Source organism: Sardina pilchardus, chromosome 24 (genome assembly GCF_963854185.1).
Source record: "Sardina pilchardus chromosome 24, fSarPil1.1, whole genome shotgun sequence".
Lineage (NCBI taxonomy): Eukaryota > Metazoa > Chordata > Actinopteri > Clupeiformes > Clupeidae > Sardina > Sardina pilchardus.
The window spans coordinates 11,119,231-11,142,655 of record NC_085017.1 but is presented as its reverse complement, the minus strand read 5'-3'; the positions used below and the strand labels follow the sequence as shown (position 1 = coordinate 11,142,655).

General features: G+C 40.8%; 3 protein-coding genes across 9 annotated transcripts; 2 read left to right on the top strand and 1 right to left on the bottom strand.

Moving 5' to 3' along the window:
• Nucleotides 1-3,785, top strand: psmg2 (proteasome (prosome, macropain) assembly chaperone 2). Its single transcript, XM_062528772.1, has 7 exons — nt 1-202; nt 319-490; nt 604-662; nt 757-875; nt 1,314-1,487; nt 2,057-2,177; nt 3,076-3,785. The coding sequence occupies exons 1-7, from the start codon at nt 146-148 to the stop codon at nt 3,154-3,156; spliced, it is 783 nt and encodes a 260-aa protein (XP_062384756.1). The 5' UTR covers nt 1-145; the 3' UTR covers nt 3,157-3,785.
• Nucleotides 3,753-15,744, bottom strand: ptpn2b (protein tyrosine phosphatase non-receptor type 2b). 2 transcript variants are annotated; one of them, XM_062528763.1, is made up of 11 exons: nt 15,605-15,744; nt 14,166-14,256; nt 13,870-13,970; nt 12,746-12,844; nt 10,040-10,177; nt 8,629-8,838; nt 8,064-8,225; nt 7,754-7,956; nt 6,839-6,943; nt 6,135-6,203; nt 3,753-4,483 (listed from the first exon to the last, which is right to left on the bottom strand). In XM_062528763.1, exons 1-10 carry the CDS (start codon nt 15,659-15,661, stop codon nt 6,179-6,181), a joined length of 1,191 nt encoding a protein of 396 aa, XP_062384747.1. In that variant the 5' UTR covers nt 15,662-15,744; the 3' UTR covers nt 3,753-4,483; nt 6,135-6,178. The 2 variants fall into 2 exon arrangements, with proteins under 2 accessions (XP_062384747.1, XP_062384748.1); XM_062528764.1 differs by lacking the exon at nt 6,135-6,203.
• On the top strand, nt 14,644-22,015 carry tmem268 (transmembrane protein 268). Of its 6 annotated transcripts, none has more exons than XM_062528770.1 (10): nt 14,644-14,662; nt 17,209-17,300; nt 17,874-18,015; nt 18,338-18,432; nt 18,791-18,898; nt 19,089-19,247; nt 19,894-20,004; nt 20,584-20,670; nt 20,985-21,203; nt 21,486-22,015. In XM_062528770.1, exons 3-10 carry the CDS (start codon nt 17,895-17,897, stop codon nt 21,648-21,650), a joined length of 1,065 nt encoding a protein of 354 aa, XP_062384754.1. In that variant the 5' UTR covers nt 14,644-14,662; nt 17,209-17,300; nt 17,874-17,894; the 3' UTR covers nt 21,651-22,015. The 6 variants fall into 6 exon arrangements, with proteins under 6 accessions (XP_062384754.1, XP_062384751.1, XP_062384750.1 ...); XM_062528767.1 differs by lacking the exon at nt 14,644-14,662 and adding an exon at nt 15,758-15,897; XM_062528766.1 differs by lacking the exon at nt 14,644-14,662 and adding an exon at nt 16,827-17,067.
• Nucleotides 22,016-23,425: the final 1,410 nt, after the last annotated feature.

Genomic DNA, 23,425 nt, shown 5'->3' with positions numbered 1-23,425 from the left:
AAACGAAGGACCCAGGACCTCAACTTTTGAACGATTTTGAAGTGAAAGCAAAATTCACACGTTTATCTACTTTTACATATTGATTAGCTAATAGCTATCACAAGTGTTTATTTTCCAAAAAGTTAGTCGCTAGGACTAGCTGAAAATGTTTGTGCCGATTGACGAAACCCGGCCTTCCTTTAAAAGCTACACTTTGATACTGGTTTGTATATTTTATTTTGCTTTGTCACATTGCCACTTCCATGTTGTCATTAGCCAAACTCATATTCAAGGCTAGGTGCCATGCATTGTTTTAAACCTGTTTGTTTGTATTAACAGCCAGCGGTATCAGTTGGAAATGTCGGGCAGCTTGCAACAGACCTCATCATATCGACGCTACACTTGGAAAAGGTCGGTTATTTTCACTCCGATGGTCTTATCCCGATGGTAGGGAACAACCCATACGCGACTTCGGCAGAAAACGCAAACGAATTGAGCACCAATGCAGAAGGTAACATTGTCCTGGTAAACCAATTGTAATTACATTTGAAAATGAGGGACGAGTCTAGTGCTGTATTTCCTCCCCAGTCGTTTCACCAATATGCATTGTTTCCTCTTATCCAGTATATTGTTCTAAAGAATTGAAACTCACCGTGCTCCAGATAAGGGCGCCTATCCTTCAGGTTCGTATGTCTGAATTACCAACAATCAGCACAATTCCGCTAATATCTCTCTAATTGGTCATTACACATCCTCTGACTGTGGTTTGACTTGTAGACAAAGATCAAGTCGTTCCGGAAAAGCATTGTTTCTTGGATAAAATCAAGTGGATTCAGCAAAACTGTACTGCTGGCAAGTAGCCATGCATACCAAAGGGATGACCAACAGATTCAGGGGTAAGTAAAGCAAGTCAATCTATCACAATTTAGTTAATAGATATCTAAAGACAGTTACAGCCCTTGCTTTTGATTTTACGGTAACTGCATATCTAGCTTCAACATAACATTGATATCTCTGCATCTTATATTAGTCTGAAATTGTGTTAGAGTCCTTTCAAGAAGCTACTTTGTCAGTGCAACTTACCCTACAGTTGGAATGGTTTGCACACAGTACGTGGGCAGACCCATATTCTTATGTGGGTTGCCCAAGCTGGATAGATTGTGGCTATTGATAACTGTGGAAGCTCTTTGGATATGTGCACAGGACCAGATAACAACTGAATTTGAACTTCAGCTAGAGCTTGCGTGACCTACAGAGTGTACCGCTGGTCATTGGTTTGCATAATATGATGCACTTGTAATGTTGTTGTGGTTCGCATTTCCCTGTTTCTACAGCACCCCTCTGCGCTACCTGCTCAGTCCAGCACTACAACAAGAGGCAGGACCGAGGATTAAAGAGCTGGAGTGGAGGGAGATGGAGAAGTTGTGTGCCTTCCCAGGCGTCAGTGACTCTGAACAGAGACTCGTCATCCCTGGAGGGGGTATCGCCAAGGGCCTCTACACTGACTGGTAGGATCAGATAAAAGGATACAAGGAGGTTTATTTGTCACATGCTGCATATCATTACTAAAGTAAAGAATGCAGTGAAATTGTTCCTTCGCCTGTTGTGCATATGGAGGGGTGGTGGGGGTGTGGGGGTGTAAGAGTAAGAGCTGCAGGGGGTGAATGATGTATGTGTGTATGTGTATTGCAGATGAGTTAGCAGAAACAAATACAGTACCAAGGATCAGTGTAGCAGATATCTAACGTGATGAAATATCACTTTAGAACCGAACTCTTGTAGGTTATTTTACTTTAGTGTATCTACAATGGCTTTTGGGATATTTTAACATACTGAAATTCAAACCTAAATGGTCATGTGAAGGAGGAATACTTCAAATGTTTGTCTGGAATCCAAGCCCTTCCTTCTTTTTTTAATCAGTATTATCTATATGGAGGTGCTATTAAAAACTGGGAAACGGCTAATACCATTATTACTGAATAATGAAATGCTCTACACTGGTTGTGAATGGGACGCTTTGACATTGATGGACTTGAAATGTGTGTGTAAAATACTGTGCTGCTGTCTCTGTATTTAGCTGCAATGAGGACATCCCCATGGCAGTGGTGTTGATTTTCTGCTCAGAGGGAGACAACATTCCTGATGCTTTTGCCTTGGGGAATTATCTTAACGACTGGCTCCACCTGCTCAGCAAACCTGTAAGTATTTCTGAACCAGATGCATTCAGTTAGTCCAAAGAGCAAAAGCGCTGGGAAACATATCTGCCTTTACTGCATGGTACTTTGAAACATATCAGTGTCTCCCTTCACTGTATGGTAGACCGAAACACTAAACATTACACAAAAATGTCATATACTAATAGCCTGGGTGTTCCCATCCTGCCTTGCGCAGTGATTTCTTTCACGCTGCTAAGGCAGTCTGGAAACTAACACCCACAGTTTCGCCTGATGTTGGTGGCCAATCACAGAACAGGGGAGAAAGCAAGACCATGATGAGCTATGCACAGACGCATTTGATAGACATCCGTGGCGCCCAATTAACGGATCTGGGCATTTTTTTCAAATACGAGAAAATGAACGTCTGGTTGCCAGACCACGTCTCATTTGAGAAGTGGTAGGCGCTAGCCAGGCTAATATACTAAATCAGTTTATGGGAAAACACATAGCTGACGAGCCCACATTGTCAATTGGAACATTAATTTTGGTGTTGAACCTTCCAATGTCACATTACTGCTTGGTAGAATAAAACACTTCTGGACACTTCATAAAAATATCATGAACATCAACTTGTCACAACACATTGTCCACTGTTTAACCTTCTCATGCCAATGTTACTTTGTGTTTGAATGCATTTGATAGAAAACTAACCTGATAAAATATTAACATTACTTTCCATAAACCAAATGCATGTATTGTGTAGTGTGTGCTTTGCTTGTCAACTCTAGACATTACTTTAATATTTCTAAAATGTCTTCATAGATTAAGATTAATGGATATTGTAGAGCATGTTCATCTATTATGTAATCAACCAACTGAACAGAATTGATGCTGGTGGATTGTAAGGGTAAATAAGTAAGGGATGATCTGTCTCTTCCAGGCCCAGGGCTCAACTCAGTGGAACATTCCCCCATCCTGGAAACTGCTGTTTGGCGGCGGCATTCCTCCAGCAATATTCTAAGACTGAACTGGGAAAAAAGACACCTGTACCCGACATACAAAAATAGATATGCCCATCACTTCCTTATGTCTTGGGTCACTTCACCATACCCTCATCCGGCCCTCTGGAAAAGCTGGAGGACCACAATGTTTAGACATGAAGACATTCACATTGAATCCCCTTTTCAATTTACCCAAGCCCTTGAACTGAGAAAGCCCTCAGTGTAACAAAGGAGGAGAAAAAAAGCCTGCTGTTCTGTGTGGCCTTTGATTGTTCTGGGAACCCTATCAGTCTCTTGAGCATTTCCTAGGTTTCTGGAAGACTGCCTATGCTAATGTGCAGATAGGAACGCTGCTGGCTGGATGCCCTGCCTCTTTCCCAGCAGGGCCACTTGCATTGTGATGTAATAGAAAACCATCCCTCACCTGTTGTAGCAAGCCCGCTATAGAAAAAAGGATGGGAACAAATTACTGTTATGAATTCAGAGGTGAAGCTGGGCATCTTATTGGATTGTGGCAGGAAGATGTTTAGGAATATCTTCATTTTGTGAAAAAGGCACTAGTTAATGGGCACTGTAATTTGTCAGAAGTCAATGTTGTGTGAAGAAACAAGAACGCTTTGTGTTTCGAAACTAAAGGATGTCAGTTTTATTGGTTGGTTATAGTCTCAAATAATGAAATGTTAGACTTCATTTAAATTTCATTCAAAGGGCAACTGATCATGGGCACAATGTGTTTTTTTTTCAACCAAATAACAATGTTTCCCCATTATTTTTTTGTACAATTTAAAATACTTTGTGTTCTTACACTTTTAAAAGTACACTATGTACACAAATGAAAGCATTCCTGAAGCAAGACTGGGTAATGTCTCATGTGGTCTGAGGTTAGACCCTGGGCATGATAGGAAATTTCAAGTAATTTCTTATAAAAAATAGAACATTTCATCTTGCCTTTGAAAAAGGCTGTCTAAAAATACAAGTACATATGTATATATATATTTATATATCAAAAGCATAAGAAGCTGTCAAGACATTGGCCTAGTTCAGTTGCTTTGCTGTTCTTCTCTCCAATGTAACAAAAAAAAAAAGCAAGTTAAGAGAAAAACAAACAAACAAAACCGAATGACATTGTAAAAACAACCCAAAAGCAATCCAACTATGATGACCGTGCTGGTGTGTTCATGGCCCGACGCCGTCGCTCCAATAGTACGTCCACATGTACGCTGTAAACAGTTCTTGTGGGGAGGCATGTGGATGGAGTTTGAGGTGCTGGAGGAGAAGGAAGATGAAGACAAGGACTACAGATCCCTGCTGGTGTTGCCATGGAATCAGGCATCATTGGTTCTTGCCCTGTCAGGAACACACACACACACACAGTCTCTAAAGTCAAACTGACTGAGTCATGGCATTTCGAAACAGTGATAAAGAAATAGGCCAAGAGGGTCCGAAGGATGTTAGTCACAGAATGAGAATGGCCGTGATATTGGGTGCAGCTCATTGGATGTACTGTATACAGTTCCTAACTGCATGTTTTAGGTGTCTCTGCTCTTGATGCATTACAAAAAAAAACAAAAAAACTTGCAGATCAAAAAACAAATTGCACCAGAAAATCCTTGATGTGCTGAATCAGATGCACTTAGCTGATCTGGAGCATTGAGCAACCTAAACGCATGCAGGGAAGAGGCCAAGAGCTGAACTGAAACATGGGGCCAGGCCTCTTCATCATTAGCTGAATACCAGACACACACACACACACACAAGCATTAAAGTATTGCGTCTTAACCCCTATCCTGGAAAGAGTCCCCTCAGCTGTTCTGAGGGAAGGCTCCGCATAGTTAGCAAGAACACCGGACATGGACCAAGTCCTACACACAGTTCTGGTGAAACAACTGTTGTCAACAACTTAAGGAAATTGCACCATCATCAATTCATCATAGTCCACTAAGGACATGAAGAAATGTCTAATTTCTTCAGTGTGCACGATAAGGGCAAGGAACAAAGGCATCGGAGAGCAGAGAGGCTCCAATGCTCAGAGCTAAACCTACAGCTATGACTTACACCATTGACAGACCATCTCTAAATCCCTATTCTCCAGCAGAGGGGACGACCAGACACCTGAAGACAGAAAACACACACCATGCTGCCAACTAGGGGTGGAATGATTTTGTAACAGCTCTGAATAATCAGGAAATATTCTATGAGCAAAAATGGATGTTGAGTCTAATTCAAACGTGTTCATACACTGTTGGCCCTCACAGGAGTGAAGGTTAAGCTAGTAAGGCTGCAGGGAGGGGAAAAAACAACAGAATTATAAAACACTCCTGCTTGAAATTGGTGAGTTGGAAATACATCTGTAGATGCATTGAATGAAAAACCTACATTTCTAAGTATCAAATCTAGATCTTATTCTTGCTGTATATGATGGGCAGCAAGGTAGAGGACATAACCTTGGCTAGACTAGACGTGGTACCAAAGAATGATGAAGATTACAACAGCAGTTTGGATTTTACACATTGTCTTAATTTAACTTTGCATCCAAATTAGACATCTAAATTAAATGGTGAATTTGATTGGATATGCAATGTATTACTTGCATTTATACTAGACAAGCTATGTATTTTTCAATTTTTTTATTTAGCATTTTATTGCACCCGTTTCTGGTAAACCTTATTGGCATTTGTAGAATAATAGGTATATGAACATTTTTGGTACCCATTTTAAGATGATTTCATATCTAAAAAAAAATTAAAAAATCTGAATCAGGATCAAATGGAGATGAAAAGAATAGCTTCTATATCATTACACCCCTACTGCCAACGTAAAGTACAACAGCCGAAGGCCTAACACACACACACACACACACACAGAAGCAACACATGGCCACGGCACGAGAAAAACACACAAACCACACTCCAACAACCTTTCGCTCACGTACAGGTCTGGGCGGCCCAGGCAAAAACTAGGGCCAATTGCTTCTCATAAATAATCTTCAAGACGCTACCGTTAAATGGCACCCAACAGGACCTCTCCCCCTGTCTCTTTGTGTCATGTACAGCAAATGCAGGCCAAACTGTTTGGAGGAACAACAAGGCAGAGGTTTGCAAGAGCCAGAATCTCAAGATCAAAGGCACATTGACGAAAGGATCCTTGCCCTCAAAAATACCATCCACTTTCATAATACAGGAAAATGTATTATGCTGTCGAAAAGTATGCAATCCTAAAATTGACCTGGACATTAGACTTCTTGATCTGACAGCTGGTACTGCCGTTGAATGTGCCGTATGACGCTTTTCTTGAAAATAATTGAAATGTTCTAGATTCACAGTGATGTAATTTTGAAGGCACAATGCATTTCCTCAATTTCTTGTCCATTCAGGGTCTTGTTTCTTTTTCAGGCATCAAATTTCCTTGCATAATGCAGAAAACACAAATTTATATGAAAAAAAAAAACACTGACACAGAGATTCAATATCTACAGATAGATGGGAAATGCTATATTGCCATCAGAATTGCATCACTGCAGATGATAAAGCATTTTTATTTTTCGGACAAGAGGGGGGGAAAAAAACAAAAAAGAATGAAAATGGAGTTTGTGAGTCACATTTAAGGATAGTCTTCACATAGAATAAAACTAAAATAACATCAAAACAAACAAACTGAAACTAAAATAACCCCTCAAGACAACAGCAGCAGCAGCAGCATCACCTTTTCCTCTTCTTCTCCGAGTCTCCTAGTCTGGGCTTTGTCTGCTTCTGCGGCGTCTTTTGCGTGGAGTTGGACAGCCTCTCGTCCCGGTGTCGCTTTCGCCCGCTGGAACACAAGAACCAAACAGGCTCTTCAGAGGAGTCTACATACGCGGCTTATCAGCTATAGTATCCAGGGCATCACAGTGCTTTTCGTCTTCCTCTCATACTAGAGATCTAGTCAGGAGGTGGAAAAGTCCAGCTTCAGAAAATAAAAATCCAACTGTGTATTGGTTCTACCTTAGCACTTAACACAGGCGATCTCACTAATTAGTTGCTCTACCAAACTGAGCGTAGTTGTGATCATTAGAATCAGCTGGTTTAAATGAGTACAGGTAGGACTTTCTGAAGCTGGACTTTTCCACCTCTGGATCTATTCTAATCTGCTTCTTAAGACAATGTCCTTATTTGCTTTCATACCATAGAACCCAGTTACATCAACATGACTATTTTGATTTAATGTATATGGTAGCTAAATGCCAAATCAAACTGAATCTCTGAAGCAATTAAAGATATTCCATTTGTTTTTGCTTCTGTGACTTTAAAGTGTTTCTGACTTAGCCACGTCTTTCACCTCCTCGAAGTGGTTAAAGTACTTCAATAAGAGGTGAGGTGACTACTTATTTCTCGAAGCCACAAGCCTATTCAGTCCATAATATTCCTCAAGGCCTCCCTGATCCTCCCTCACTCCTGTCTCATAGGGCCTCTCTCATTTGTCTTTTTATGTATCCTCCATTCCTTCCTCGGTCCTTGTTCCCACTGATCTAGATAAAGAATGATGGGGCGGCAACAATGGGATAGTCTATCCAGTGGGAACGAGCCTGCAGGACCGAGGATCGAGGGGAGAGGTTGAGTTGGGGCCATAGACGTTACTCACTTTCCCAAGGCTCCATCAGCTTCCTGGTCCTTGCTGGGGGAGTCCGTTCCCGTCCGCTTGCCCGTCTCCCCATCGGCCTGATCCTCCAAACGGGACAGCTGACAGCCATTGATCTTGTCTGAAGGGGTCTTGGAGGCTTGTCCCGGAGGTGGGGAGTCAGCTGTAGGCTCGTGGTCCTCTCTGGAGAGCTCTTTCCACCGTTTCTACAAAGAAATGAATGTGAATGCCATGATCCACTTGTATCATGTGACCACATGTAAGTACTGAAGCTGAACTGAGCTGTAACAGCTGCTTATGGTATTGGGTGTACCTGCACCGACGAGTCTTCCACGGTGCACTTGGCGCCCTCCTTTACAGCCATGTAGGAGAAGCGAAGCTGGTCGGCCGTCTGAATCAGGCCCATGCGGTACCGCCTCATGTCCAGGAGAATCTTCTTGATGTCAACTGATGTTGGGTCCTTCCGCCTCTCCATCTGAGAGCAACAAAGAGTTTCAGGCCAAAGCAACATTAACAAACTCCCATCATGATATGCAGTGTTACATAGAACCTTCCAGGAGGATGTACAGCATTACATAAACAAATGGTATTTTTGGCATCACTTACTCATTGTGAGCCATTCATTCCTCATTTAGCAATGACTGGACATGGATTGTGCCTAATTGTTCATTTTATACTTAAACTTACGCTTAATCCACCTTTAGTTTTGCAATATAATACTAATGTGAAATAATGCCAACTTGCCCTGTGTTAAACAAATGCCGCGCAATTAAACTAATTAACAATGGGAAAGACAAACATGCTAAAACTAATGAAGTTAATGTGTGCGTGTGTTCCTGTCGGCTGACAGAATGTTGACTTTCAGACGAGTCACTTACAAGAACCAAGCAGGTGTCTACCAGGGAGAAGGTTCCAGATCGACCAATCCCCGCACTGCAGTGCACCACCGCAGGCCCATGGTCTGGCCCCAGAGAGCCCGACTCGCGCACCTTGAACAGGAAGTTGAGGAAGGATGCGGGAGATTCTGGGACACCAAAGTCTGGCCAGGTGGTGTAATGAAAGTGATAAAGCTGCCTCATCTCCCCCGTCTGTAGACACACACACAGGGCAAAATACAAAATGAGTGGAAAATACTTGAATAAGGACGTGAACAAAATGGTTATTGAAAAGTCTTGAAAAAAAAAAAGAAAAACATTTTGCTCAAAGTTAGTCTACGTAATGTTTTCAGTCCAAAAGCTGCCACTTGTAATATATTGTTGCTCCAATTCCATTATTTTCATATTTTTGGTTTGTTGTTTTAATGTCTCACCTTTGTAACAAGTGCAGACATGATCAGACTTAAATCAGACATGCTGCGACTTAAATCAGTTCAAACACTGTTTGCTTATCCATTTCTGTTAAGGTTAAGGATGTAGTTTGTATGCTTGTTCTGCATTCCTTGTGATCATCTTTTGAAGGGATTTGTATAAATGGAGGTTTAGCAGAAACAACAATGACTCAAGTAAAAGCAAAACACTTATTTTTTGATGGTGTTGATGTGCCCTTTGCGCAGCTTCAAAAGTGCATCCTGCACACCTGGCAACACACGTTTCACCCATCCTGTATTTGAACGTCATCTCCCAGGGCCCTCCCGTTTTTTTTTTCTCTCTCAGAAAACTCCCACAATTTGCATGACCAAACGTCATTTTAAAATCATGGATCCATTCATTTTTTCGGTTAGTCTGACATTTCCCAGGTTGCCAGATTGTGTATGTGTAGGGTGTACAATCACTTACTTTCAATTTCAATTATTTTGTCAAAAGATCTGGCAACCTAAAACCTAAATAGGGAAGCGGGTGCACAATGCACCACAAGTGAGTTTCACAAGCAAGCGGGCTAACTGAATAGCCTACTCCAGAACAAGCGGGCTAACTAAATAGCCTACTCCAGAACAAGCGGCTTAACTAAATAGCCTACTCCAGAACAAGCGGGCTAACTGAATAGCCTACTCCAGAACAAGTGGCCTAACTAAATAGCCTACTCTAGAACCAGCTGTTGTCAAACTGTCAAACTGGAAGAAATGTTGTGATTAACACATCACATAAACATTATTGAGTGTTATTGAGGAACATCTGACAGCAGCTTTGGCGTTTAGGAGGTAGGCTGCAAGAAGCAGGTGGATACGTGTATCTCTTTCGGGTAAGGTAAAAGCAACGCCCGAAATCAGTCTTGCAAAGAGTGTATGACACATGTTAAAAATGCACACACTGATCCTGTGGAAACACGTAGGCGACAGATAAAAATTCTTACAGTGATATTTTGCAACTCCAAAACTCTGGTGGTGTAGTAGGACTTGACGTCTTCGGACACAAGCGTCACCTTGAAGCGCGTGTCCCTGAAGGTCATGTCGTGCTCCTCCTGAGTTGGCCAGTATTGAGCACATTTCTCCTGTGAGGACAGAATTGGAGAGAAGACGGGATAGGGAAGTTAAAAAACACAGAACCCATAGGGCCTCTCTCAACATCCCTCCTCGACCCTCGACGCTCGGTCCTCCAGACTAGGTCCCACTGATCTATAACTAGCACTGGATAGACTATCCCATTGTTGTCGCCCCATCATTCTTCATCTAGATCAGTGAGAAGGATCGAGGAAGGAAAGGAGGATATATAAAAGACGAATGAGAGGCACCCGTACAGTTTGGAGCGGGTGAGATCCCACACCAGACGCCCTTACAAAACAGCTCACACAGCCAATGGAGGTCATTCATTCATTCATTCCATCTGCCTCATATGGCAGTCACTGCTACAAGAAGTTCTTTAGTAGGGTTGTAGGAATTCAGTTTCTTATGACTGCTACCCTACAGAAAACCTCATCCCTCTCGTACAGTCAAAGACGCGCATTGTTTTACTGACTCAGCAGAAAAGCTGTGGTTCTGGTTATGAGAATGGGAGTGTTTACTTTCAAATAACTTCCTTAAAGGCAAAAAAAAAAAAAAAATCCTTACTGTTACAAGAGAAATGTGCAGTACTGTCTGCTAAGGTAAGGGTGCAAACACATGTGTATATCGAGGACTCCAATGTTCCACAGAGGTTTATACTGTAACATATACAGTATGTTAATCTCCCATAGTTGAAAAAGAAACTTCGGTTCATGCTTATCAGTCATCTTCATAGAGATCACATAGTTTCACTTTCATAATAACCCAGCAGTAACAAGGAAGAATACACAAGAAATGTGTAAAAAAAAGTGAAATCTGACTGGGTTGGGAAGAGATTTTAAGCGTCAATTCAAAGTTAGAATTGACACTTAAAATCTCTTCCCAACCCAGTCAGATTTCACATTTATTGTGTATTCTTCCTTGTTACGTTTGGGTTATTATGAAAGTGAAACTATGTGATCTCTATGAAGATGACTGATAAGCATGAACCGAAGTTTCTTTTTCAACTACAGTATGGGAGATTAACATATACGTTACAGTATAAACCTCTGTGGAACATTGGAGTCCTCGATATACACATATTTTTAATATACACATAATTTCTAACACACATCCATGATCTATCCATGTGTAGCTGGTTCACCATAGGAACATCATACAGGAGCTGCATCACAATTAGATTTAAGGAAGGATGTGTTCTACAGCAGCAACGGAGAAGGCTGAAGCAGAGAAGAAATCAAGGATCTTTGGTAGCAATGGGCTGACCCTTAAGTGTTGTCAACAAAAAAAACATTGCCGTCAAGAATGCTTACAAATGACTAACAAACTTAAAATGGATTTCCCTTACTACAGCGAAAAAGCAATACATCCCTGCTGTTTAGCGGTTTATTGGATGAAACCAACAGCTTTGATTCAGCAGGATTTCTTCAAACAAAGATTACGGGATAATCATATTTAGTTTCAGATGTGCTGAAAATGCAAAACAGATAACAATGCAAGTTTACTGATCGGTCCTTTGCTGTTGATGGTGTGAAACTATCCTACAAACTGGTGCTGTGCACAAGTATATAATGCCCTAAATGGACATTTAGAGATCTATACAACTGAAGAACTCCCATGCAAGGCAACAGCAATAACACAAGGAACATACTGCACAAAATTACTTTCCCACATCCAGTGACAAGCTGTCGTTATCAACCTAATGTCCCAAGTGACCTGTCAATCAAAGACCTCGGCAAGCCATACAGCGGACTACTTCAGAAATCGACTGCTTCAGTGCATTAATATGGTGGTGACAGAATTAGAATGTGTGGCCTTATGCTATAGGTGTGGGATTTTCCACCGTGGGCCAATCAATCTGGCAAAATGGCAAATCAACAACCAAAAATCACAGCTTCTCAGCACTAGCAGTAGCCTGAATGCCAAACCAAAGAACCAACACAGCGGGGGGTGGGGGTGGGCTCAGCACCAATAGAACAACCATTTCACTGGGGTTATGAAGCAGGCACCTTCCTTCCTTAATCAGTGTTTCCCTGAATTAAGCCCATAAGAACCCCAGAGGGCCCAATAGTAGGAGGTGGCATCCCAGACTCACCCCCCTCCACACTCAGGATGGGTTGAGGCATGTCACAAATTATAGAGACATCAACAATGAATAGTAATTAGACACACACAAAAGAAATCACTCCCTTTTGCATGTGAAGATACATCAACCGGCAACTTAATGTTTTCTTCTACTGAAACACTTGAACATAGGATGGACAATCAAATATGATTGCTAGTAACTAAACAATACTCTGCTTATACAAGGCATATGCATAGGCATATATCTTGCCTACAAGTAATGACTCCAATTTAATGTAATTGTGCACATACAAATCATATGTACATATGATTAGTATCCACCCATTTCAAACAATCTGTAAGGTTTGCATACTAGACTCTATGATCGCCACCTGGATTGCACAGGGCAATATAGTGGGTCTTTCTATTGCTATTTGTCTTTCTCTGTTAGCCTACCCTGCCCTGTGACAGACTTCTCATCATGAAGTACAGCAGAATAGAAACAGTGTACACACCGATCCCTTCTCAATGACACGGTTTAGCATGACGATGGCTTTGGTCTTCTGCTCCCAGATCATCAACCAGAAGTGGCCGCATGTGTTCCGCAAAGGACCCTGAGTGGTGATTATATGGATACAAACACATAATCAAAATTATGGAAATTATACAATTATATTTATGATATTTTCAAAAGTCACATACAGTAATATTCTGATTGTGTAAATATGGTGGTCTTTGGTTAATCTGCCTTGTCAGTCACCCAAATACATTAAAAGGCACATATTTTCTCTCCAACCCTGGAAGACACATGAATGCACTCACAAAAACACACAGACAGGAAGACAGACCAACACATTGACACCAAAGGAAATGCTAACTCTGCTTGAGCTTTGAGCCCTACGAACACCTTACACAGTGCACTGTGCACTACATTACAAAGAACAGCACTGTCCTATATTAATTATCTATACAAAACAGTGGTAAGGAGGAGCACTCCTGCACACAGAATTTGAATTTAGTAATTCAAAGGAACGTAGGCATCAAATAAATGGCAACACATGCACAGTGCAGAAATCAAGATCAGAAAAAAAGATTTGTGCATGTACATGCATACAATACAGCTATTCTAATGCTGAGGCATTGCAGTGGTCTCCCTTATAGGCAGGGCTCAAAATTAGCACCAGCCACCAGCCAAATGCTGGTAAATGTTGAAGTTGGCTGGTAGATTTCAGACAGAAAATGCATATTTCCTATTGAATGGCTGGTGGATTTCACCAGTTCATCTGTCTCTGGCTGGTAGATATTCACATTTCAAAAAGTTAATTTTGACCCCTGCTTATAGGAATGTGTGGGAATGTCCCTGACTAGATGAAGGCCTAGTCACTGTCCTCCCACACTAACCAACATCTGACTTTCCAGTAGTGTTTGACCTCGGGAACTGTGGTCCTTTTCTCAAAAGATTTCTCACAATCAAGACTTATAGGGTTTTTGACACAAGGTTAATCTACAACAACTCAAACTATTCACTTTACACCAGCCAAAAAAGGGGCTCAATATCATGATAAGCTCTTGACGAAGCACAGAGGTCAGTTATCTCAAATGGTCTCCAAATTAGACATGATTAATAGTCTCAACTCACCTGAGTTAAGATGTAACTTCGTTGGGCTTCCTCCACCATCACTAAACTGGCATTAATGTAATCATTTTCTGTGTTTTCTAGTTTGACTCGACTGTGGTCGACTAAAACAGTGAAGAACGAAAAGAAACAAGAAAATCATATTCAATCAATTCAGTCGTGATTGTGACAACATGCCTACCTGGATAATTCAAATAGACAAGGTAGTCATTGAAAAACATCCATCAATTGATAGGCCTAATAATCAAATATTCTGTGTGTCAGCGCTTCATAAGAAGAACGGCAAATTTCAGACTTACATGGGCTGACATCTCTGTATCGATTGCGATTCCTGTTTTCTGGATATTTTGCCACTTTGTAAGGACATTCGTGGGACTGGTTGCGTATTTCCTAGAAGCCATACAGCACACAAAAACATACACGCGCGTAAGATAACCAAAAGTATTTTCTGGTATGCATAGTTAAGCATTAACAGACCCGCAGTAGCATCTCCAAATAAACAACAAGCATGTGAGTCAACTAGCTAGCTACGACTTCCTGAAGATAGATCGACAAACGTCTAGCAAAGACGCACAGCTTACAACCACATAGCCTCTATAGCCTACCATAAATATAACGCAACGACAGTCTACTGACCATGCTGACAAATTATCGCCACTGCCAGAAACGTTAGCGTAATCAACATACATGAGCAGCAGAAGGGCGAGAAAACGTTAGTAGTTTCCCAAAATAGAAACTTACTGGAAGCATGACCACCGAGCCGTATACACCTTACTCTGAGGCAAATTGCTCAACGGTAACAAATAGCATTACTAACGTTAACTCGAATGTCGTGGTCAAAAAGAGGTTAGGCTTTGTTATTTCAGTTCATACGAGGCGTTTAACAATGATAGCAGAGTTAATTTTAAACGAAACTGAAGTTGTTTCAAGTTAGCTAGCTAACGTTAACTTCACGTTAGCTGTCGCAAGGATAGTTAAGTTAAGCGAAAGGCAAGTTCCCTTCTGTCACAAGCCTAGGCTCTTTGTAGAAGCCCTTGTAAACACATGTGCAGTATAATTGTTTACTAGCGGCAGCAAGGTTTCAATGATTGTAAGCTGTCAATGTTTAGTTAGTTTACTAGCAACCAAGCCAGCAGAGCCAACGTCAGTTTATGTTAATTCAATTATCCCCGGCTAGCAAGTCAGGAGTTGTTTAGCTAGGTAAGGATAGCTAACGTTGGTGACAGAAATATTTGCAGATTGCAAACTTAATAAAATGCTTCATGAAAGGTGGAGCCATTCAACGCGTTTTTGATGGTATTGATTCACAGAGACCATATGCCAATAAACCGCAAATAACATAACATTAGCCAGTCCATCATTACATTGATTTGTCTAAACATAGCGTGTCACGTAACCTACGCATTTCAATGAATAGTGTACCAAGTTAGCTAGCATTGATACTAGCTAGCTATAATGCCATCGATAGAAAGATTTGTGACTAATATAAGCGATTTCAGTAACATATAGTTGATTGACAGTTAGAGCGCAAAATGTAATATGGAGACATTCGGAATTATATATGTAAAGGGTAGCAAACAACGCCTTTCTGTTCTCCAGTCAAACAAACACAGAAACTGCGAACTACCCTGCTAGCTAGAGAGCTAACTTGGATGGCCAGCTGGCTGCTTTAATGCACAAAATGACATGAGCTTGCAGACTAGCTAGCATGTTAGTGTATGGCATAAACTTAACTTACAACATATAGGTTCTGCCACCGGCCTTCAGAATCTGTGTCCGCACAATCGTGGTCCATTGTACTAGGGGTTATTCCAATCTGTAAGAAGTAAAAATCCAGCTAAGCAGCTAATATAATTCTCTGTTTTCAGTCATAAGTCATCCCCAGACATCCTCGAACTGTTGGTGAATTTAGCTACCTGGGACTACTCGCCCGTGCAGTTGACATCTACTACTTTGCTAAGGAGGACTAGTAGACGCATGCGCAACAGAACAGTCCCTGATAAAAACATGAGAACAAAGATTTTCGAAGTGGTAAGAGATAATATATTACGTGTAGGCCCACAGATGAGAAGGAGAAAGCATTTCACAGGCAACCAGAATTACTCTATTAGAACATTGTATTGTGTCCGTTTATGGTGATTCAAATTGTCTGTGCTTAAAAGCATTATTTAGTAGCCTAAACCAGACACATGTACACGTGTATGTGAACCAGACAAGTGTACATGTGGACATCATGAAGTGTGAAGTATTAAACACCATTATACATTTAAAAACAGTGAAGTGTGTGTGTGTGTGTCTGTGTGTGTGTGTGTGTGTGTCTGTCTGTCTGTCTGTCTGTCTGTCTGTCTGTGTGAGTGAGTTAGTGTGTGCGGATGTAGCCTACTGTGAGCGAGAGATACAGTAGCCTACAGCAAACAGAGACTATAATTCAATGAAAGAGGTGAGAAATCCTCTTGTCTTATTTAACCTTGGAGACCACTGAGAAGTGGATTTCACAGAGAATCTGAGTGCTTTTCAGAAACAAAACAATACAAAACAAAAACCAAAATAATTGGTGGTGCGCTAATGAAGTAGGATTTCATCTGGCTGCTTTCTATAGGCCTACCTCAACAGCCTCACTCAGGGCGTGGCATTCATTTCAAGTCGTGATATGAACTAATGAAACTAGATTTCCTGTGAGAATAAGACCTCCATTGGTGTGAGTGAACACATGCACACTCCCCATGAGGCTGAGAAATACTATGGGAATTCTTTTAGTCATGTGGCCCAGCTGATCCAAGTCACATGCTTGCCCACAGACAGAGTGAGACAGAGAAAGGGATACTGAGAGAATAGAATGAGGAAAGGAACTAAAGACAGAGAGAACAGGAACAAAAACACGGGGGAAGAAACTTAAGAGTGCTCAAGAGAAGCGTCTCATGTAGGGTCCTCAGCAGGAAGTAAACTGCCAAGAGAGAATGCAGTCTGTGTGTGTGTATGAATAAACAGAATGGTAGAAAGAAAGTCAAATGAATATAGATATTTTAAAGGATTACCAAGTTGTTAGATCTATAATTCAAGAAGTTGAAGTCGTTTTAGAGGGTGGAGGAAGAAAAAAGAAACTGACAAGTGGAAGGGAGGAGACTAAGCCGTCATCACAGTGACTGCTTTTTCACACTTCGCCAATAAAATGTCCTCGGCTCATTCGCAGGCAAGCAGTAGGTGTGTTTGTGTCTGTGTGTGTGCATTTAAGTGTGTATAGCCAAAAAGTTTGACAGAACAGAGGGAAAGACTGGAAGCAAAAGGTATACATTCTCTCAGATGGGATATGTAACTGCAACATCTCGTCATTATTTTCTTCAGAATGTCAAGCTTTTGGACCAGAGTATGTATATCGTTGTGAATACTGCGCATGTGATGGCATCTACTGTGGAACTATCAGCTCATCTGCATAAGTATGTGTGTTGTTTTTATGTTTATTTTTTATCCATCTGAGTTTAGTTATGTGTATAAGAATAGAGTCTAAAACACAGCAGTCTTTGCCGAAAGAACTGAGAACCCCTTTTTAAAAAAACTTATTTCCTGTTTACATTTCTTTTGATATAGAAATTTGAAACTCAAAGACTGGATTGTAAAAGACTACAACCAAAAAATAACTAGGCCTACACTAAAATAACATTGTCACTTCTGTCAAACACTAGTCTTATAATAAGCACTTCATTAACACTCACGGTGGAAGTGAAAGACCTTACTTGAGAAAGGGAAGTAGTGTGAGTTGTGATGTTTATCCCTTCATGAAGATGTCACTTACTTCGGTGCTTAGAATGAGACTGCATTTTGATCCTATCGAGCAGTACTGTTTAATTTGATTCGCATGACATCTTTCATCTTCTTCCAGGTACAGTAGATGATAGATGTTACTGTTCATACTAATATGATTTTACAGTTTCTAATCTTTTCCATTCAATGATTTTTGTTGCTCTCATACATGAAGCACACCTATACCATGCTTGTGTGTTCTTCTCCAGGGACCATAATATGCAGTAAATATGGAAGACAGACCCAAACTGACACAAGATAGTTCAGCTGGTGTTGCTAGGGATACAGAATCACACCTTCAGCCCACCAGAACACAAGCATGGAACAGTACAACACCTAAATGGACTAATGGTTAGTATCCTAAAGTTTCTTTCTTAAACTTTACATCTGGCTGGCTCACTCCTTTCATGTGTGAAACTTGTGCCTCGCCCTATCAAGACATGTCATATGTTGAGCGTTACAACTGTCTGATTATCATGAGACAAAATGTGTGAGATTTCTTAGTCACTACTGACCACAACGTTTAATCTTTCAGTTGGCTTTGACATCTTCGATTTCTCTCCGGTTATTTTCTTGTATTTGATTATCCTCTTTATTAAAGCACTTCAGAGGTCCAGTTAAATGAATACAAGTTACAGAAATTATGCATTTTTCATCATTTATGTGTTTCTAGGCCAGTGTGTGTTGGCTGTTCCCAGTTCCTCTGTGTTCAGCCCAAGGTTTGACCTTCCACTCTGTCAGGGTCTTCTGGAGCAAGCGGGCTTTAAGGTTATTGTAAATCCCATTCAAGCCAACTCTCTCTCTTGTTTCTCTCTTATTTCTCTCATATTTGCTTAAAACAAGTTGATACAAACAACAGTTCCTTTGTCAGTTGTGTAGAAACACCACTTCCTTGAATGAAATCTTTGTTTCAAAATCTTCCGAGTTCATGCTGTGTCATGAGCCATGCATGCTTATCATGAAAAATAATCAAAATACGGAACGATATTGCAGTTCTGATTGTATGCAGATAATGTTCACTCTATACGCCTAGAATAGATTATTAAGGTGCTTTCATGTCTTGTTTTTGCTTGCCCAGGAAACAGTTTGACTAGACAAATCTTTTTTGATGCCCCTTTCTCTACAGATCCCTACACAAGACTTTGAGGCTCCTCTTCAGATAGCTTTCGGCAAACCATCTGTTCGCAGATTCCTCTTTTTCAACTCCAACCTCTTCAACTTCATCCTAGGCCCAGTAATGACACATCATATATATAATATATTTGTATATATTCCAGGTTTTGCATTGATACCTTTTCCACTTTTCATATCTTTCTCTGTATTTTGTTATGGACAACTGCAGGCCAGATCCTAATTGCTGACAGAAAAGCAAAAGTCAAAAGTGATTCCTGTAGGCTAAAGCTGTCCTTTTTGTCCCCTGCCAGGTGCTGTATGTAGCGCTATGGTGTGCGTTGTACTCTTCTGTGCATCATTACATGGGGGAGGCCATCACAGATATTTGGGTTCTCTGTCTCTGTGTCAGCCTGGTGTCCATCATCTTCAGCACAGTGATTCTCCTTATACTCCACCACAGCAGCAAAGAGGTACGTCAGTGGAAACACATGACGTGTTGACTATTTCTGCTGTTGAGCTGAAAACTTAATTGGGGACAGCTAATCATGGTAATGGTTATAGAACAGCTTACATTTACATTTATTTATTCAGCAGACACTTTTTATCCAAAGTGACTTAGGCCTACTGTACCTACATGTCAATTCTATTACAAGGGACCACATTGTCCCCCGAGCAACTTGAGGTCAAGTGCCGTGCTCAGTGGTAGAAGCTGTGAATGGAATCCACAACGCTTTCAGGCTACTGAAATGCATGCTAGTCCAGCTCCTTAACCACTATACCACTGCTGAGCTTGCCACAGCTTAGTGGTTACAATTATGAGTAAAGCAGAGGAGATGAACATGATGATGCCAATGAAGGTGACGACGTGACTCATTATGGTGCTGGTCTAAGGCTACAATGTAATTTATTAAATTGCCATTAATATATCTATACGTACAGTATATATATACATACTGTATATATATTTGCATGTGTTTATTTGTAAATGCTATCAGTTGTCTGTACTGTTACCAAATAAGCTGCAGTGGGTCTATGAGTCCTGCAATGCCTAACAAAGCCCACATGTCCACACAAATAGTACACATTGAACTCTTGACTCAAAATGGCTCTCGACAGATCAACATCAACACAGACACCCGGCTGATCCAGGTGAACGAGAGGCTGATTAGACACTCTCTGCTAATAGGAGTGGCAGACTGGGTACAGCACTGTACAGGAACACTGCAGGTATGGTCTTTATGCGCTATTTGTTTAATAGCCCCCTGGAAGAGACAGTTGGTAACACTGGCTGCAAGGCATAAATCCCTGTGCTAGATTTTCAAACAATGAATCTTAATGGGATTCACCTAGTCACTGCAATTCCTAGGATCTTCAAATCTCCAGCATTATTGTTTTAAATCAAGAATTCAAGTGAACACCAGTGGCCTTATGTCTGAGTATTTTTGAGAAATCTAGTCATATTTTGCCCCTTGTCTTTATCCACTATTTTCAGCAAGCTTTCATCCTTTAGCTTTTTTAACCACACTGAATGTATTCAAGTCATTTATTCATTCACAATAGTTTTTTCCATATTACTACAGTTTAATTGCACAGTACATTTTACACACACAAACCGTGCTGATGTGTTACCTTAAATAAATAGGAAGTGCTTCCATTTCTAAGGCATTTCTGTTTCTGTGTAAGGTTTAACAAGATCTCAGTCTAAGGTGGTTTACAAGGATTATTTTTTGTTGCAAATGTGACCTGTTGGTGCTGCCTGTCCATATACTTCCTTCACTGCATTTCTATCCTGTCGGTCTGCCTCAGCTCTTCTGTGTCTACTGGGACTTGACACCGTGTTTGGCTGGCCTCACTCAAACTCTTGAGGACAGTTTAGTCAGGAATGAGCTGCAGGTACGTGTATTGATTTGTGTTGTTGTATACTAGTATTGATCTGTAGGCTATAACCTTACACGTCCTTTGGCAGCCTTGCTCTTTGTGGCAAAGGTATTGCATGCTGAGATCAATGCAAAGATGATCAAACCCCCAAAATAGACATTATGGCTTAACACAGCTAGGAATCTATTCCTCAGCTTTGATAAACTAAACTTCATCCTTATTATTGTTGTATCTAAATAATATTTTAATCAATCAAACTCACAAAATGCACAAATGACCAAGCTCATAATAGCCATTTTCCAAAATGTTTGCGTTTCAAACATTTTCAGAAAAAGCTAAAGAAAAGAATGTCTAAGCTGACGTTGGTGACAGAGGTCATACACTATGACAATGATGCAATATCACTGGACCGTGATGTTCCTGAAGAGGAGCGTCCATTGTTGGAGGAGAATGAAGACAGAGATGACAGTACCCCCTTTAATCAGCGGGAGGAGACAAAACTCACCAAAAACCTCAGCCTTGTGCCAGACCCTACCATACCGGCACAGGTATGTAAAAACAGGCTGTGCTATTGACAGATGAGTAAAATACAGTTTAAGTCATCAAGTCTATGCCATTGGTACATAATGCTAGCACAGCGTACACTAAACATTTGAATACCTTTAAATGTAAAATGGGAATTGAAATGGATGGCAAATGTAACTCAGTTGAAAAAAATATTTGCAGACGCAATGCTCAGAATATCTTAACAGAAGTTATCATGTGAAGTATTTTACTATTGACTCATTCACCTCGCGAAAAAAAAAAAAAAACGGTTTCTTTTTCCACAGGCTATCGCCCGGCAGCTCTTACTGACCTATAGTTCCGTGTACATCAAACTGTTGGTATCTGACAGACTCCCCAGTGCCGCACAAGGACTAAATCATGGAAGAGGTCACTGTACAACTGCTTCTCTGTGTCTTTGCCAGTACGTCAGTCTGAAAGTCTTACATTAGAAGGACATTTCAGCCTCATTTATAGGCACACATTATATATGTTCCAATAGTACTTTATTGGCTCAACAGATAGATAAATAGAGTTTATATTTATTTGTAACAGGCCATCATCAGTTGTGGTCAGTGATCCACTATGTAGTGTTAAGACTAGGCATGAATGTCTCATAAAGTATTAGAAATGATTTTACTTGACAATGTGAAGGTACTGATTATGTATAATGTGATTTAATGTCATGATTAAGTTAAACTTTTCTTTAAAAACACATATAATTTGGCAGTTGCTTGTATGCCAAAGATGCATGGATTTATGTGAATGACAAAAATGGACAGTTTTTAGTTGACAGAAATAAACGATGACTTACTGAGTGCTGTACTATTCATCAGCGGTAAGCAAACTGGCAAACAATTAAGGCTAATGAATGACTCTGGCACACTTAGCACGATTGGTTTGGCATTAAGGACTGTTAATCATCCTCAATTGAGTAGTGGAGGTGGCTGGCGCGTAGGTACACGGTGCCCGCATGGCAACACAAACGGGCACAGCCGGATGGACGGCGTAGGTCAGCCAGGGCATCAGCGCGGTGGCATTCTGATGCAGCAGGACTGCAGTGGGAGACCAAGGCAAACGATCACAGAGACGCTGGGTCTCTTTGGGTGGTTAAATGACCATCTGTGATCCCACAGACAGTCTGGCCTACTCCTGCCACAGTACACACACACACACAAACGCGTGTACACACACACACACACTCCCATGGTCATCTCTCTCTCTCTCTCTCTTGCTCTCTCTCCTATATGGCACTAGAACAGTATCTGTGTGAATCCATTACATGCTTGAAATTACACATAGAAGCATCATGATAAAGATAATTCATTCATTCAAACATAAGAGAGAGAGAGGGAAAGAGGGGGAGAGAGAGTGTCTTCCTTGCTAATTCTACTCGTAATGACAGAGAGAGACAGATACAAAAGTGGAGAGAGAAAAAACAGGGCAACTAAAAATAGCACCTAAGAGACAGAGCAATGGAAAAGCCAGACACACACACACACACACACACACACACACACACACACACACACACACCAACATATACAAACACACACACTCAGGTCAGGAAGGAGGCGGTGAAAGGAGGAAACAGAAAATAACCGTCAACATTTTCACAACCAAACATTTGTCTTTAATTCTTCAACTTAATTTATACAGCAAATGCATGTGTTACAATAAACCTCAAAGCACTTTAACACAGGTGAGCTGGCAGCCTCGTCAAATGGGCCACAATCACGTGTGGCATGATTGCAAGCTTAAAGATCTTTCACTCCAAAGTAGTCATAAGTAACCAGGCAGAATTTGTTTTGTTTTCTCATCTCTCATATAATATCAAACACAACAGGAGGTAAAGCATTTTTAGAGAGTTATCTAAGCCCAGCAATATTCACTAGGAATAAATCGCATGTACTGTGTGCACATCCCGAAATCTCAAGCTGTATCTGTCTAGACATGAATAGAAAAATGTTTAAAATAATATTAGCCAGCTATGTAATCTGACTGTGTGTGGAATCATTAAAATGAAAGTAAGAAAGGCAAGCTGAGCTAGATCGCACCCATTGGCACACTCATTGTAAAGTATAACTGTGGTCACTCTCACAAAGGACTTTCTCATCCGTTTCCAGTCACACTTAATTAAGAGCTAAGATTTAGCCAATTAACAGCAATGGGAGAAGAAGATATGGCAACATTTCCGTCCGGTCCAGACTGTGAAATAAAAACAACT